This window comes from Kryptolebias marmoratus, linkage group LG17 (genome assembly GCF_001649575.2).
Source record: "Kryptolebias marmoratus isolate JLee-2015 linkage group LG17, ASM164957v2, whole genome shotgun sequence".
In the NCBI taxonomy this organism is placed as follows: domain Eukaryota; kingdom Metazoa; phylum Chordata; class Actinopteri; order Cyprinodontiformes; family Rivulidae; genus Kryptolebias; species Kryptolebias marmoratus.
In genome coordinates this window covers 15,299,914-15,313,400 of record NC_051446.1, presented here as the reverse complement: position 1 = coordinate 15,313,400, position 13,487 = coordinate 15,299,914, and the positions used below count along the sequence as shown (strand labels likewise).

At 35.4% G+C, this 13,487-nt stretch overlaps 1 protein-coding gene across 2 annotated transcripts; it reads right to left on the bottom strand.

Moving 5' to 3' along the window:
* Nucleotides 1–1,547: 1,547 nt before the first annotated feature.
* On the bottom strand, nt 1,548–10,074 carry LOC108237074 (carbonic anhydrase 4). 2 transcript variants are annotated; one of them, XM_017418267.3, is made up of 16 exons: nt 9,942–10,074; nt 9,671–9,725; nt 9,452–9,475; nt 9,174–9,350; nt 8,921–9,072; nt 8,737–8,826; nt 8,480–8,546; nt 7,624–7,793; nt 6,599–6,704; nt 6,133–6,162; nt 5,861–6,037; nt 5,552–5,706; nt 5,374–5,463; nt 4,734–4,815; nt 4,486–4,649; nt 1,548–2,344 (listed from the first exon to the last, which is right to left on the bottom strand). In XM_017418267.3, exons 1-16 carry the CDS (start codon nt 9,951–9,953, stop codon nt 2,189–2,191), a joined length of 1,707 nt encoding a protein of 568 aa, XP_017273756.1. In that variant the 5' UTR covers nt 9,954–10,074; the 3' UTR covers nt 1,548–2,188. The 2 variants fall into 2 exon arrangements, with proteins under 2 accessions (XP_017273756.1, XP_017273757.1); XM_017418268.3 differs by having other exon boundaries at nt 9,448–9,475; nt 9,942–9,987.
* Between the last annotated feature and the right edge of the window lie 3,413 nt (nt 10,075–13,487).

Genomic DNA, 13,487 nt, shown 5'->3' with positions numbered 1-13,487 from the left:
TTTCCTGATGAGGAGAAGCTTGTAGCATTATTCAGACTAAATTAAAAATCATTTCCTTAAACACAGAAACTTTTTATTTTTTTACACATCAAACTCATTGTTTGATATCTGTAACAAATCATTTAACTGTTAGCACACATTAAAAAGATGCAGTAGGCCTACTTTGTGTCAAGATTTACTAATAGACCACTGGTTTTCATTGACTTAGGCAAGTAGTTTGTTTTAATTTGAAGACATCAAAAGTCTGATGAAGATGGTCAAAGTGTTATGTGTGTTGCTGTAAAGAAAAGTCCACAAAAAAAAAAAAAATAAAAAAACATAAGTGAGAGCTCATGATATGGAAAAATAAAATTGTTTACAGGGAAAACAAAAAGCTTCTGGCAAAATAGTCACTAAATAAACTGCAAGGAGCAGACAAAAAACAGGAATAAACCAAACCCAACCCAGGTTTAAAAACACAGGAACACTAAAACAATACAACAGACTCCTAAGTGTGTAAAAACTGGGAGTATATGTAAGCTGGGAGAGTTGATTACTGAGTAGCTGCAGGTGAGTTGGTTAGGCAGATGAGAAGCAGCTGAGTGGTTCATTGAAAAGCAGGAGCTGAGGAAACAATTAGCGGTAACACAAGGAAATAAACCAAGCACCTGAAATATATCCAACCCAACAAAGAACATAACTCAAAAAACTAAAAATAGAACAACAAGAAAAAAGCTAACAGAGTAACATAAGTAACTTTCTCAGTGACTCATGATCTAAAAATTAAAAGAAAATTGTCATCATGGCAGATATAATATAATATAAATAATTTGTTTTGCAGATTTAAGATCTACTGTATATGGTCATCAAAAGATGGTTGATGGGATTTTTTAGAGCATTACACAGGGAAAAAAATCATTGAACAAAAAAACACTCAGGTATTTTTTTTCTTTTTCTAAGTGCACACAATTTAAAGCAGGTGGGAGTTGGAGCGAGTAGCAAAAAGAAGCTTATAAAAGTTATTGCATGTTCAGTTTGGTTCCTTAAATGACTTAGATGTAACAGCATTAGTGAATGAAACATGATTAATTGGTTTTCTTTTGTGTTCAAGCGTTATTAATTTTTCTCATTAGTAACATTTGGGTCTCTGAGCATGTGCTTACTTGTATAAAGCAGAGGCATAATGCTGGAAACATTTAAAAGAGAAGAGTTTGTTTATTAGTTTGCAATACATTAGTTCTAAACCTATGGCCTGTTTTTCTTTTCCTTTCTTTCCATAATTTTATCTTTTGTCTGAGTTTTGTGAAAGGAACCCACTTGTGTTAAACTAGTCACCATTTTCAGAGTTGGTCACCCATCGAACACAAGATTCTCAACTTCCATAAACAGGTCATTTGGCATCATTTACATCTTGAGTAATGTGACTAAAATATCTGACATGCTGACTGGATGAGTCAGGGCCTGACAGCTGACAATGATCTAAATGACCTTCAGGATGATGGAGCGGAGCAGTGACAGGTGAAAGATAATAACCCCTGAACTCTGAATAACCCCACAATAACTCCATGTTAGTCATATTTTGAGTTTATTGTGCTGTACAACTTACAACTGCCAGAAGTAATCAAAGACAAATGACCTAAATGAAGAGAGCATTCACAATTCAAACAGTGCAAATCCATTTATGTTAATCTTCACAAATATGCATTACACAAAAGCACACTTAACACTATAGCAGTTTTTCTTTGTACAATCACAAGTCTGCAAAGCCTAAAAATAACTACATACATTAAGAACATTACCTCCTTCCTTTGCGTGGTTTTGTACCCATTTTATATTTATTTGTGCACAAGAAATAGGAACACAATCACACTGTAGAGCAGTTTTTCACTCTGATGTTCTAAAAAAATAACTGAATAGGGTTTCTAAAATATTGACAACATTATAACATATTTCTCTTTTTTATTCACCATGCAAACAACTCAATACAACATAAAACATTTTGTAATTTGCACATTCATTGAAGAAAACAAATCTATTTCAGCCAAGAATTGTTTTACAACTTATGGTACTCCTGGTTAGCTTATTCAAAGAATACACAATCAAAGTAATAATAAATATTTTCTATCATTATCACTGATTAAATATTATTTGCTTGATAATTAATATAGGATAAATGTACATTTTTACAGTTTTTCTTGTCACACCAAAATTACTGGACAAGTGCAAAGAGACATGCCAACAGAGGGTAAAGTATGATGGGTCCTGAGGCCCTGGCTGCAGATGTGGAGTAGATTTTTCTGTCATTAACTTTTTGTACAGGTCGATAAGTGTCCTCATATGCTGTGTATTTTGGGAACATCTCCATCTGTTAGGATTAAAGGTAAAGTTAGTTTTGAAAATATACTTCCTTGTCTTTTAATAAACTTCAGTCTTAAGGTAAAGATTTTTCATTGATAATCAAATGACTTCATTAGTGGCATAAAGCCAACTTTCCCGTTGCAGCAAGTTATAATGATGACGCATATGTGCAAAAAGAAATGTCATAGAGATGGTGAAATGACATCCACACTTATAGATGGTTAGATTATGTTTGACTGTATTGTTCTAAGTCACATGTTTTGTTTTTTGTTGTTACTTTGCTGATAAGAACCACTGATTGAAGCTGATTTCACAAAATACCACATTTCAAACAAAGGATGACCAAGATGGAAAATCATCCTGAAGTGTTTGACCTTGAGATGGAAGTTTAAAGACAGGGTCTATAGTTTCTTTTTTTTTAGCTGAGTTTTGTTCACAAAATTCTTCTGGACTTTGTTCACCTGCTTTTAAGGAGTTTAATCTTTCTTTTCTTGCGAACCCTGCAAATTGTCACCATACAAAATGAAAGGTTTTCAAGTTAAATATCCAAAATTCAAGTTACACAGACTGGGCAATCTAAATCTTAGAATTAAACTTGTGAAGTTTAAGGTTTTTGCAAGACTACTCATGTAACTCCAGTATTGTGTTGATTTATTATGTTTATGTTGTTATTCTTTTGACTGCTCCATTCTTCAGATGTCACCACATTAAGCAAACTCTCATGAAACATTAAGCAATTGTTTTTTTGCTGGATGCCCTTCCTGATGCAACCTGGGCTTGAACCCAATCTCAGGATTACAAGAGCCTGGCGCTGACTATCTAGCTAAAGCAGCCCCTGATTTTTTTATGTTTATGTTATTTATAATAGAATATATTTGTGCAAACATTTCACCTTTAATTAGGTTTTCTTCAGGAACCTTTTTACATTTGGTTGAATTCATGCTTCCAGTAGACTACACTTCTTATCTGTTAAAAAGGCACCACATGATACTACCGCCACCGTGCTTCACTGTAAGGCTCATTTAGCAGGTGGTATGCAGGGTGTGGTGCACACTGATTGGACTTCTGCCTAAATAGTTTAATTTCAACTCATCAGATGAGATACATTTCCTCGTGCTCTCACATTCTTTGAAATCAATTCAGCAGACTCTACTCAAGCTATTACAAGTATTTAATGTAGAAGGGTTTTCCTTCTGTGTAGTCCCTTTACTTTAAAGATTTCATCAGGTTTTGCATTTCTGAAGAACATTTTGTAAAATCTGGTAATGTGATCTTTTGTTCTTTTACTAAGTTTTTAGTCTACAAAGAGGACTGGTTGTTTTAAACGTCTAATATTTAACAGTTTTTAGCTTACTTGTAACAATTAACCATTTAAAAAAGCTCTTTATACCATACCTTGATACAACCCTCATCACAGTTTTCCTACTGAAGTCTACAAGTAGTTTATTGGACTACATGTTTGTTTGTTTTTGATGAATGTGAACTAAGCAAGTGTTTTTTTTTCTACATTGTGACCAGTTGCTCTAGTTTCTAAACATCAAAACTCATCACTTAGTTTAAACTAAATTAAGATGTTAGTTTTCAATTTTGCTTTTTATTATAAATAATCAGGTGATAGTGATAGTCTGCAGAGCATATCTTGACATTTAAAGCGAATTTTAAGACACTAAAATGTTAAAAAAAAAGGAGAGAAATGCAAACTTCTTGAATTATTTGTATGCACTTGACTCTTTTTGTTACTTCGCCTACGATTACTGTTACAGCTCTTCCATTTGATGACAGTGTAAACACTGAAACAATGCTAAGAGGATTAAGAAAGGTAATCTTAATCGGAAATCACACACCAGTGGTGTGCAACCATGTGTGCATAACACAAATGTCAAACAAAGTGTTTCATCAAAGTTGTCTAACAAACGCCTTTTGCTTCAGTCTCAGCTGCAGATTTAACTTTTTTTTGTTCTGAATTATAAAGCAAATCAGTACTGAACCAGACATGACCTTGAACAAGCTTTATATGTAATCCTACTCTAAAAAGCTTGAACTCCATTTAAAAAAAATCCAGTTCTAAACATACAGTACTGCCAAATATAGCCATAGAAGATCACTTGTTTGATGCATATCATGGTGAGGATGATTAGTGATACATACCAGGTTCTGATCCACCTTAACAGTTTCCTTAAAGACTGTCCAAACCACAGCTTCATTGCATGAAGGGGTAGTAAGGGAACCACTGTAGCGATAATATGAATCACGGTTCACGCTGCCAAGCAAGTCATCAATAGAGATCTGCTCTGTGACTTCAACTTCTGCGCCTAAGTAGGAGCAAAAAACGAAAAGAATGTATTAACATATTTACTTATATATGTCTTTTTTGCTTTGGTATTGAACATACTTACTAATGTTCTCGATAGCTGAGAAGTACTCTGTTAGCTTTGTCCAGGGTATCATTTCAGACTTTGAACTCGATGTGGACTTAGCCTACCGACACAATAATGGTGAAACGTTTAGAATCTTTGATTAAAAAAAAGCACAGGATGACAAACTTTAACATTTGGGCCAATGTTTCAACAAATGCTTTTAATAGTTTGTGAAGACTGGAAACGGACATGTAGGAAATTAGTTTACCAAACTGACTTAAGTTTTTGATTGCAGCTTCACTTTTCAAACTATAAAATGTAGCATACAGAAAAATCTGAATCCTTATTATCTAACCACACGTGTGGCATGAAACCGATTAGGAATCAGATAGCTGGAAGAATGGTATGTGCTGTGTACTGCATAGTTATTTTACTTTCTGGATCTCTTACATAACTTTGCACAGACAGTAAAATCTCTACTGCTGAATATTTCCAGTTTAATTCCTGATATGTTGCAGATCGAGACATCAAACTGTTGGGTGACATATTTCAGGTTGTCAGTCTGTCCTTAATTAGGGATTTTTTACCCGGTTCTTTATGCTGTATACTGTTTCTAAAAAAATAAAGGTGTTTTTTCTTTCTTTTATGTGCAAGCCTAATTTCATGCTCCAGATGTTACCTCAATAAAGAATCCAAGAACTGCCAGGCCATCAGGTTCCTGTAATGCCTCATCCAAAGATAAATCCTTCCTCTTGCTGACTATGTGCAGCTGGACAAAACAGGACATTTATGATATTTTGCATATGTTAGACAAAAGCACAGCACTTTAAATGGAGATAAGCAGTGCATGGAACTACCTCCATTGGGTATCTGTGAGAATCCACGGTGTGCTCTGAGCCCTGGGAGCTAGGCGCTTCGGTGCCCCAGTGGAAGTGGAACTGAAGGGTTGAGTAGACGTGCTTCAAACCACCTCCGGACACCTCCACCATGTTGTCTTTCAGTACACACTCCACTAAGAGTTTAATGAGAACGCAATGCAAGAAAAAACACAATAAGCTCCAGCTGGTTTAAGGTTTGCATGTTTTAGTACATTACATGTGAAAATCTTTCAGAAAATGAGTAAAAGCTAATTGTTTATCAGATTTGACTTGAATTTAGACAACAACCTGTGTGGCCTGTGTTGGTGATGTACTTGATAGCGTCCTTGTTGTCAAAATTGGTAAATTTGAAGGAACCAAGTGTATCATCCATCATAACGCTGTGAGTGTCAATGTTGATGGGGGACTGACTTTTACCATCACAGTGGGACTCAGGCAGTTTGTGCCAATAGGCCGGGTTGTAATCTACAATCAGAGAGATAAGAGTTTCAAGTTTTTCAAGCCTCACAGAACTATCATTATAAGTCTCAGTTTTAAATGTGAAGTTAATTTTTACATACCACAGTGACTATCATAGCACCAGTGAGGTTCTAAAAATGAGACAAAAGTTACGTTTAATGCACCAATCCATATTTAAAACTTTAGGATTATACACAATTACAGGAGGAGGTTTATATACATTTGTCATGGGCATAAATGTCATGGCATTATTGAGTTTTTATGTATTTCTTAATAATGTATTTTCTCAGGCAGACTTATAGCACAACTGAAAATTTTAATTAAAAGTAAAACATTACTCCATGCAGTTACAATTCAGGATCAAAAATATGAACTCAACACACTTAAAATTAGGTTAAATGTTTCTTAATACACCACATTATTTTTTAAAAAAAGAAAATCACACTAATCTGGCCTTCTTAAACCCCAAATGCAGTAAAACAACTGCTTTTTTAATTACATCTATGTCATTGACTAATGTTTGTAAACTTTTGACCAGAAAAATATGTGCATGACTTTCAAACTCACTGGGAGGTAGAGGAGTTGCAGGAGAGGCAGTGACCTTACGTCCATTAAGTGAGTGTACTGGTCTGTAGTTGTTTACGATGCTTGTGTTCATGGAAAAAAGCTTAACCTGAGAACAGAACACAGCATGGTCACTTCAAAACATCAACTACAACTTTTTCACTAAAAAGTCAAAGGCATTAGGAAAAATCACTTGGTAGGTTTAATGGACAAGCTCACACCAATGACAATTAAGTAATTAAATCCATTCAGCAGCATTGAAGGTGCATACTTCTTCTTCAGAGAACTAATGTAGATTAGAACAAGGTAATCTGAGAAAATGAATAATCCTTTTCAAAGAAAAATAATCTTCTTGGGACAACTTTATGCCACACTGAGAACAAAGAAGTATTTTATGACAAGAGGTAGGGTTAATGAAGGGTTCATGTTTAAAGAAATTCCTCACACTTCAAGAGTTTAACATAGACATGCACCTGTTGAACAAGACAGTCTTGAAAAATGTCACACGCACTAACTCATGCACCTCATAAATCCCATCTTTGTTGTTTGGCAGGTCAATAAGATAAAGAAGAAACACACTGAAATGTCTCCATTTTCATTTTTATGGTTACAAGTGACTTGTTCGACAAGTTTGAGTGTTGATACAGTCAACAGAAAGTAAAACAAGTCTGACTGAAGCACAAGTATCAAAGCAGACACCAGCAGGTACCAGTATTTCTGCTTGTACCTGCCAGTTCATCACTGCCCTATTTGATGATGCCTACCTGAATGTATCAGTGGCTAAAGGAGAATGTGCTCGCTACAGGTCATTTACTGGTTCCACTGCTTGGAATGACTAAGGGAGGATAGAACTGATACAGGTGCGAAGGACTTACTGCAGTTTCCTGTCTAACATTTTGTCACTAGTGTTGAACTAGCTGACTAGCTTTGAAATTATTTTGCATGCATTCTCTATGAGTTAAAATGTAACTCAACCCTCATGCTGTGTGTTGACTCAACATGGCCTTGTTTTTCTGAAAAACACTCACCAGGTCTTTGTGGACTTGGATTGGTTCATGAAAGATTGTCCATACGACTGCTTCATTACAATTAGGGGTCGTCAGGGAGCCGTAGTATCGATAGAACTTTGTCCTGTCTACGTTTCCAATCAGGTCATCGATAGAGAAGTTGAAGTTCACTTCAACATCACTGCCATTTGCTGGAAGACAAAGGAAAAGAAATCAAGTGATTATTCAGACCAGGAGACCTAGGAGTTCAATTCAGAAACTGTTTAATTTAGTACTCAGATTGAAAATGACGCATCAACATTTGACTCATCTAACTAAATCTAGTCTATATTGTGTCTTATTTCAATGGGCAAAATTCACTTTAAACAGCTAAAAACAGATTTCCTGGACAAGACAGAAGTTTTCATACTAACAGACATGGACTGGATGTTGACACATGGATAGCATGTGTCAACATACAAATCTCCCTTTTGTTAATGAGTCAGTATCCGTTTCTACCAGTTTGTCTAACAAATAAAAACGTTTATGGCCTGCCCATAAAAACAATTACAAGTACAATATGCAATGGAAAATTTCCTAAGAGCTGCAGGGAGATGGTCATTACACCATTCTGTGCAGAGATGTTAAATAATTTAACCTTGCGCAATCTGCTGGGTCTTTTTAAAAAAGTGCTGCCAAAGAAGACACTTTGCAGCATGAACTGTGTGAGAAATGTTATTTAACTCCAAGCAAAGTGTTAGAAGTTTAAAAAGCCATAGGGCTTTCATGGGTCTTGTAAGGAAAAGTGAAAAGAGCTTGACATTTGACCTCAACATCAACAAAACTTTCCATTCCAGCTTTTCTACCAGGGAGGCTAATTGAAAAAAACAGGTTTTACCTGTAATATCTGTCAGGTTAGATGTGAGTGTGTGCCATGGCCCTGACAAATCTCCATCTTCTGTTGCCTTTAGAAATAAAACATGAAACACATGAAGATTCTATCTTTTACATCTTGCAATCAATTAAGGCTTCACACATACACCTTGGGCCCTTTGAGCAAACATTAAAAAAAAACTTTCAATAAGCAGCTCTACAGTGAAGCACTTGTCATTTATAAAAAAAAAAAAACAATTAAGTGAAAATTGTACTGCTTACATTTATGAAAAACCCAAGAACAGCAAATCCATCATGCTGTTTTTTGGCCTCCTCTACAGTAACATGTTTTTTTAGAGTGACAATGTGCATCTGTGAAAGATTGCATAATATTAAAAGCAAAGTCAGGTTTGAGGGACATTTTAGGACAAAAACTGAAATGTTGAATGATGTTACAGTTGTTTACCTCTATCTGATATCTGTGGCCATCCACTGTGTGCTCAGAACCTGGATGATGTTCTGTATCACCCCAGTGAAAGTGAAACTGCACTGCAGAATATGTTCCGTTTAGACCCCCTCCACTCATTTCAACTTCATTATCCATCAGCGTGCATTCCACTATACAAAACAAACAAACAAACAAAATAAATGAACATAAACCATTCTTCAAATAAGAATGACCTGAACTTCTTTTTGGACTTGTGCCACATATTGTGTACCTGTATGGCCATTATTTATGATTGACTTGATGGTGTGCTGAGAGGAGAAATTGACAAAGGTGAAACTGTGCAGCATTGGGTCAGTCGTAACGCTGCTGGTGACAATATTAATTGGAGACTGGTAATGCCCTTCACAACTGGATCCTTGAATCTCTCCCCAGTGGGATGGGGTTTCAACTGTGAAGATCAAAAAGGTTGTCAGCGCAGAAAATCTGTACTTATAAAAGTTAAAATGATCCAAGTGTTGTAATGAGTTTCTGATACCCTTACTTACTTACCACAGCCTGTGTAGCACCAGTCAGCTGTAAGAAAAATATTGCAAACATAAACTGTGAATTCTTTTTATTACTTTAAAAAAAAGCTTCTGAAAGTGGAATCAACATGATGGAAAATGTTCTATATGTCTTTATATCTTTGCTGTACTTGCCCATCTACTGATGGAAGGAAACATGAACAAACAGAGCTAACAAGAATAAAAAACAGAAATATTTACTCACAGCATTTCATCAAAGGCACCACACTCAGAAATAGTACCAGCAAAGGGAGATACATCTGAAAGAAGACACTAATCATGAATCCTAAAGTTTGACCCAGGTTATTATGAATCTTGTATAAAATCATCAGTAAATTTGCTTCAAATTAAAAATAAACTTTCAGATAAATATGATGAAGCAACTTTGTACTATTCTTAAAGATTCAAGCTCTCCTGGATGTCACCTTATGTAAGCCAAATGGGGTTTCTGTGTTTTTGGTTTTTGGTTTACTGACCTCACTGTCCATGTCTTAAATCTCCAAGGCTTCAAGAGTAATCTGTCAATTTCAGGCGTCTCCTCAAAAACAAGTGTTCATTTCTAGATGAATAAAAAGTGAAAAGGTGCCCAGGTTTATTTCACGGTGGTTTTATAGCTTCAGAGGGTTCTACATTGGGTGGAGCCCCCTCTGTGTATACAACACCAAAACCATGATGGAGGAGACGCCTCAAATTGTTATCTAAATAGGGGCAGGAAAAGCCAAATCAATCATCTGGTTTCATTTACATTTATATCAAAACTAGGGAGCATCTTCTTGGCATGCTGAATTAAAGGAAACTGGAATTTCTTTTTTAATCTTGAAGAAATTTTAAATCTCATTCAAGGAGTTTTCTCAATTCAAAACTGAGTTTCAACTCATAAACTGTGTAGGGGAATTCATTTTGTGAGTTGTTGAACTGTCCCTTCCATCCCTTTGAGGGTTGTTAGGGTTCTGGTTTCACTGGTCCACATGACCATTTGTTTAGGTCACAGGCATGAAGATGCAAATTGATGCTCAAAAGGTGTAACTTCAGACCAACCTTTTGTTTTAGGTCTTTTCAGTGTGACCTGAATGGCTTTTTTTTAATCCTCACTCAAACATGTATCTTCTCTGCCCAAAATATCACTGCTGTCCTCAATGGAGTGGCCCTTATTTGTGAGATTCCCGAATCTTCTTGTAATCTTTTAAAGTGGATTTAATCAATAGTTCTCCAGGCTTTCTGAAGGTCTGTTGAAGTTTTTCTTTGAAACTTGTTTTTTTTCCCACATTTAACACTAATTCTTTGTCCAGTCCATGTAACTGACCATGACAGCATACCTGTGCAGTGTGTATGCTTAGCTAAATGAGGAAAGTGAACAAATGGAGGACAAAACAAAAAATGTCAGACCTAAAAACCCAATGTGCAACAGATGAACAAGAATGGAAAGTCAAGAAATATAAAAAAAGAAATTCCAGCAAAGACCAAATGCAGGAAAGATGTATCATCATCATCATCTTCCGTTGAACAGTTTTCAGCTAAAACCTCTTTCGGAATCATCTTGTTAGTGCTAAAACACTTTTTCATGTGTCAAACTGTTATCTGTGGACTTTTTATAGACTGAACTAAAAAAATGGTAACAAACTGTGTCTTTGTCACAGACTGCTTTCAAAGTGCCTAAAGATTGCATTTAAAATTGGTTATTTGCTAAATTGCCAGTTTTGCTTAAAATACAGATTCGTCCAGTGAGTACAGGAGCCTTTTTATTCCTGGCTGGTTCACAGGTCAGACCGAAGTGGCTTAACAAACATTTTTCTGAAAATGGTCAGGTACTGGAATGAAAATGAGGGAGTTCAAAGGAAAAGTTTGAAAGAATTTCAGAAAGCCTGGAGACCATTTTAAATGAGTACAAGAAAGTCTGGCTTTTCAGATGAAAGATATATATATATATATATATATATATATATACGCACACAAACACTGTGGGATGACTCAGGACTTTTGCACAGGGCTGTATGCCAAAAGGTTTGAACTCTTTTTGAGTTACGTCCTGGAACAGTGGATGATGATGGACATAAACACATTAACCCAGAACATGAAAACAAGCCCAGCATACAGTATATTTACGCATTATCAGGATGACATAACTGATACTGCTGCTACATTAAAAAATGTTTAATCATTTCTTCTTAAGTGTAAAAAACACATCTTGTGCCTTTTAACTGATAAACTGACTGTACATGAAAGCAAACTCCTTATTAAACATATGAACCCTAAGAGTAAAAAAATCTGATCTTTGATACTTCCTTTCTTATCCTCAAGAAGAATACAGTATGTTTTTCTCACGAGTACATTCTAGTTAAAGGACATAAATACCAAAAGCACGTAGTTACAAAACAGCACATCACAACAATAGAAAAAATGCACAGACTCAAGGCACAGCCAAACTGAGACTTTAATTCGGTGGCAGGTTTGAAAACTGATACCTAAAAAGGTTACAAATAATTGTAAGAATGTTGGCTCTGAATTGTTGCAATAAGAAACAATGAGCTGCTTGGCACTTGAACTTGAGTATAAACTTAAAATTCTTTTTACAAGACTTTAGTGACACTCACTTACAAACATAATCTTGTCAACTACCAGGAAATAGCATTCTAGTTCAGAAAAGCCACACAAAAGATTCATTACACTTTTAAAACCTTTGCAATTGACACTATTATTTCTGTTAGGTTCTTATGTTAGACTTTCTGAATACATGCACAACCTGATTATTTCTCACACTCTGTAATTAGTACATATTCAACAATATGTTAAAAATCAAGTTTCAAAGTTGCTTTCAGATGGACTTTCTGATATTTACACAGTCAGACAGTTTTACTTCATTTCTACTTCTTAGTAAAAGCTCAGCTGCTGCCATTCCTCATTATATCTGTCTGCTATAACAATAAAATTCCTTGAAATAACTCATTTTTTATTTTATCAGTATTCACTATACTTCATTTACTTTCTATTTACAAGTAGAACATGAAAATATTGAGACATGATGGAAAATATGATCACTTTCTCTAGCCCCAGGATTGTCATTACCCGGTTTTGTTTAGTGTAATTGTTCTTTTGTTGGTAGAGACATCACTGTGTCTAATGAACCAGTTCTGTTTGTCCTTCACCCTGTGTCTTCATCCACACGTCACCACACCTCATTGGTCTTTGTTGTGTTTGTCGTTCACTAAAAAAAGTATCAAAAAGCAAAATCCCAAACTACATATGCGTCAGTGAAGAACTGTTAGGAGACATTAAGAAAAGGAGACAAATACTGGATGTTTTACAAAAGTCTTATTAACTTTGAGAGGCACCTTGCTGAGGTGCAGCCTCAAACATGATAAATATTTTTTGCTGTTATGAAATTTCTCCTTGCTGTCCTAATACCAGGAAGATACTTGTTATTTTCCTGACACACTGTCCTGACTCTGTTTGTGTTGATTCACAGACACACTCAGGTAATTTTGCCTTTTCATTTTTTTTGCCAAGTTACAAACAACAAAAAAAAACTTTGTTGTTCCTTGACACAAAACCCTGATTTCCATGAGCTGTGCTCTGATGGAGGTTCCTGTTAAACGTTTTTTTTTCCAACCGACTGGCAGAAAGTCTGACATCACAGAAACATTTTTGGGTTTGTCTTGAAAATATATTAGTCATACCCTTGTAAGGTCAGTAAGGGGAGCTTTAGGACCTCTTAGGTGGAGGGTTTACCTGGCTTTTAAGAGCACAAAATCACTTATTTTCTACCTAACAGCTGGATCATGAAAATTACTATTTTCTAAATATGTTACAAAAATAGAACTACAGCTGTCAGATCTGGAATAAGTACTCAAAAAGAAGCAGCTGTTTTGAATTTTCTTGATTTTGAAATATTGTTGCTCTTTTTAAAAAATTTTTGTGAGTTTATTCCACAAATTTTCCTCTTCGGGTTCTGTTTACAAGTCACAGAGTTCTGCATATTAATAGCTGGTGGAACATTTTGTACTGTGGACAAAACAAGCAGAGAA

Coding starts and splice junctions, on each gene's coding strand:
- LOC108237074 (XM_017418267.3), bottom strand. Junction 6,705..7,623: donor TCCAAGTCCACAAAGACCTG/GTGAGTGTTTTT, acceptor TTCTGTTCTCAG/GTTAAGCTTTTTTCCATGAA. Junction 4,816..5,373: donor TTCTTGGATTCTTTATTGAG/GTAACATCTGGA, acceptor TTGTGTCGGTAG/GCTAAGTCCACATCGAGTTC.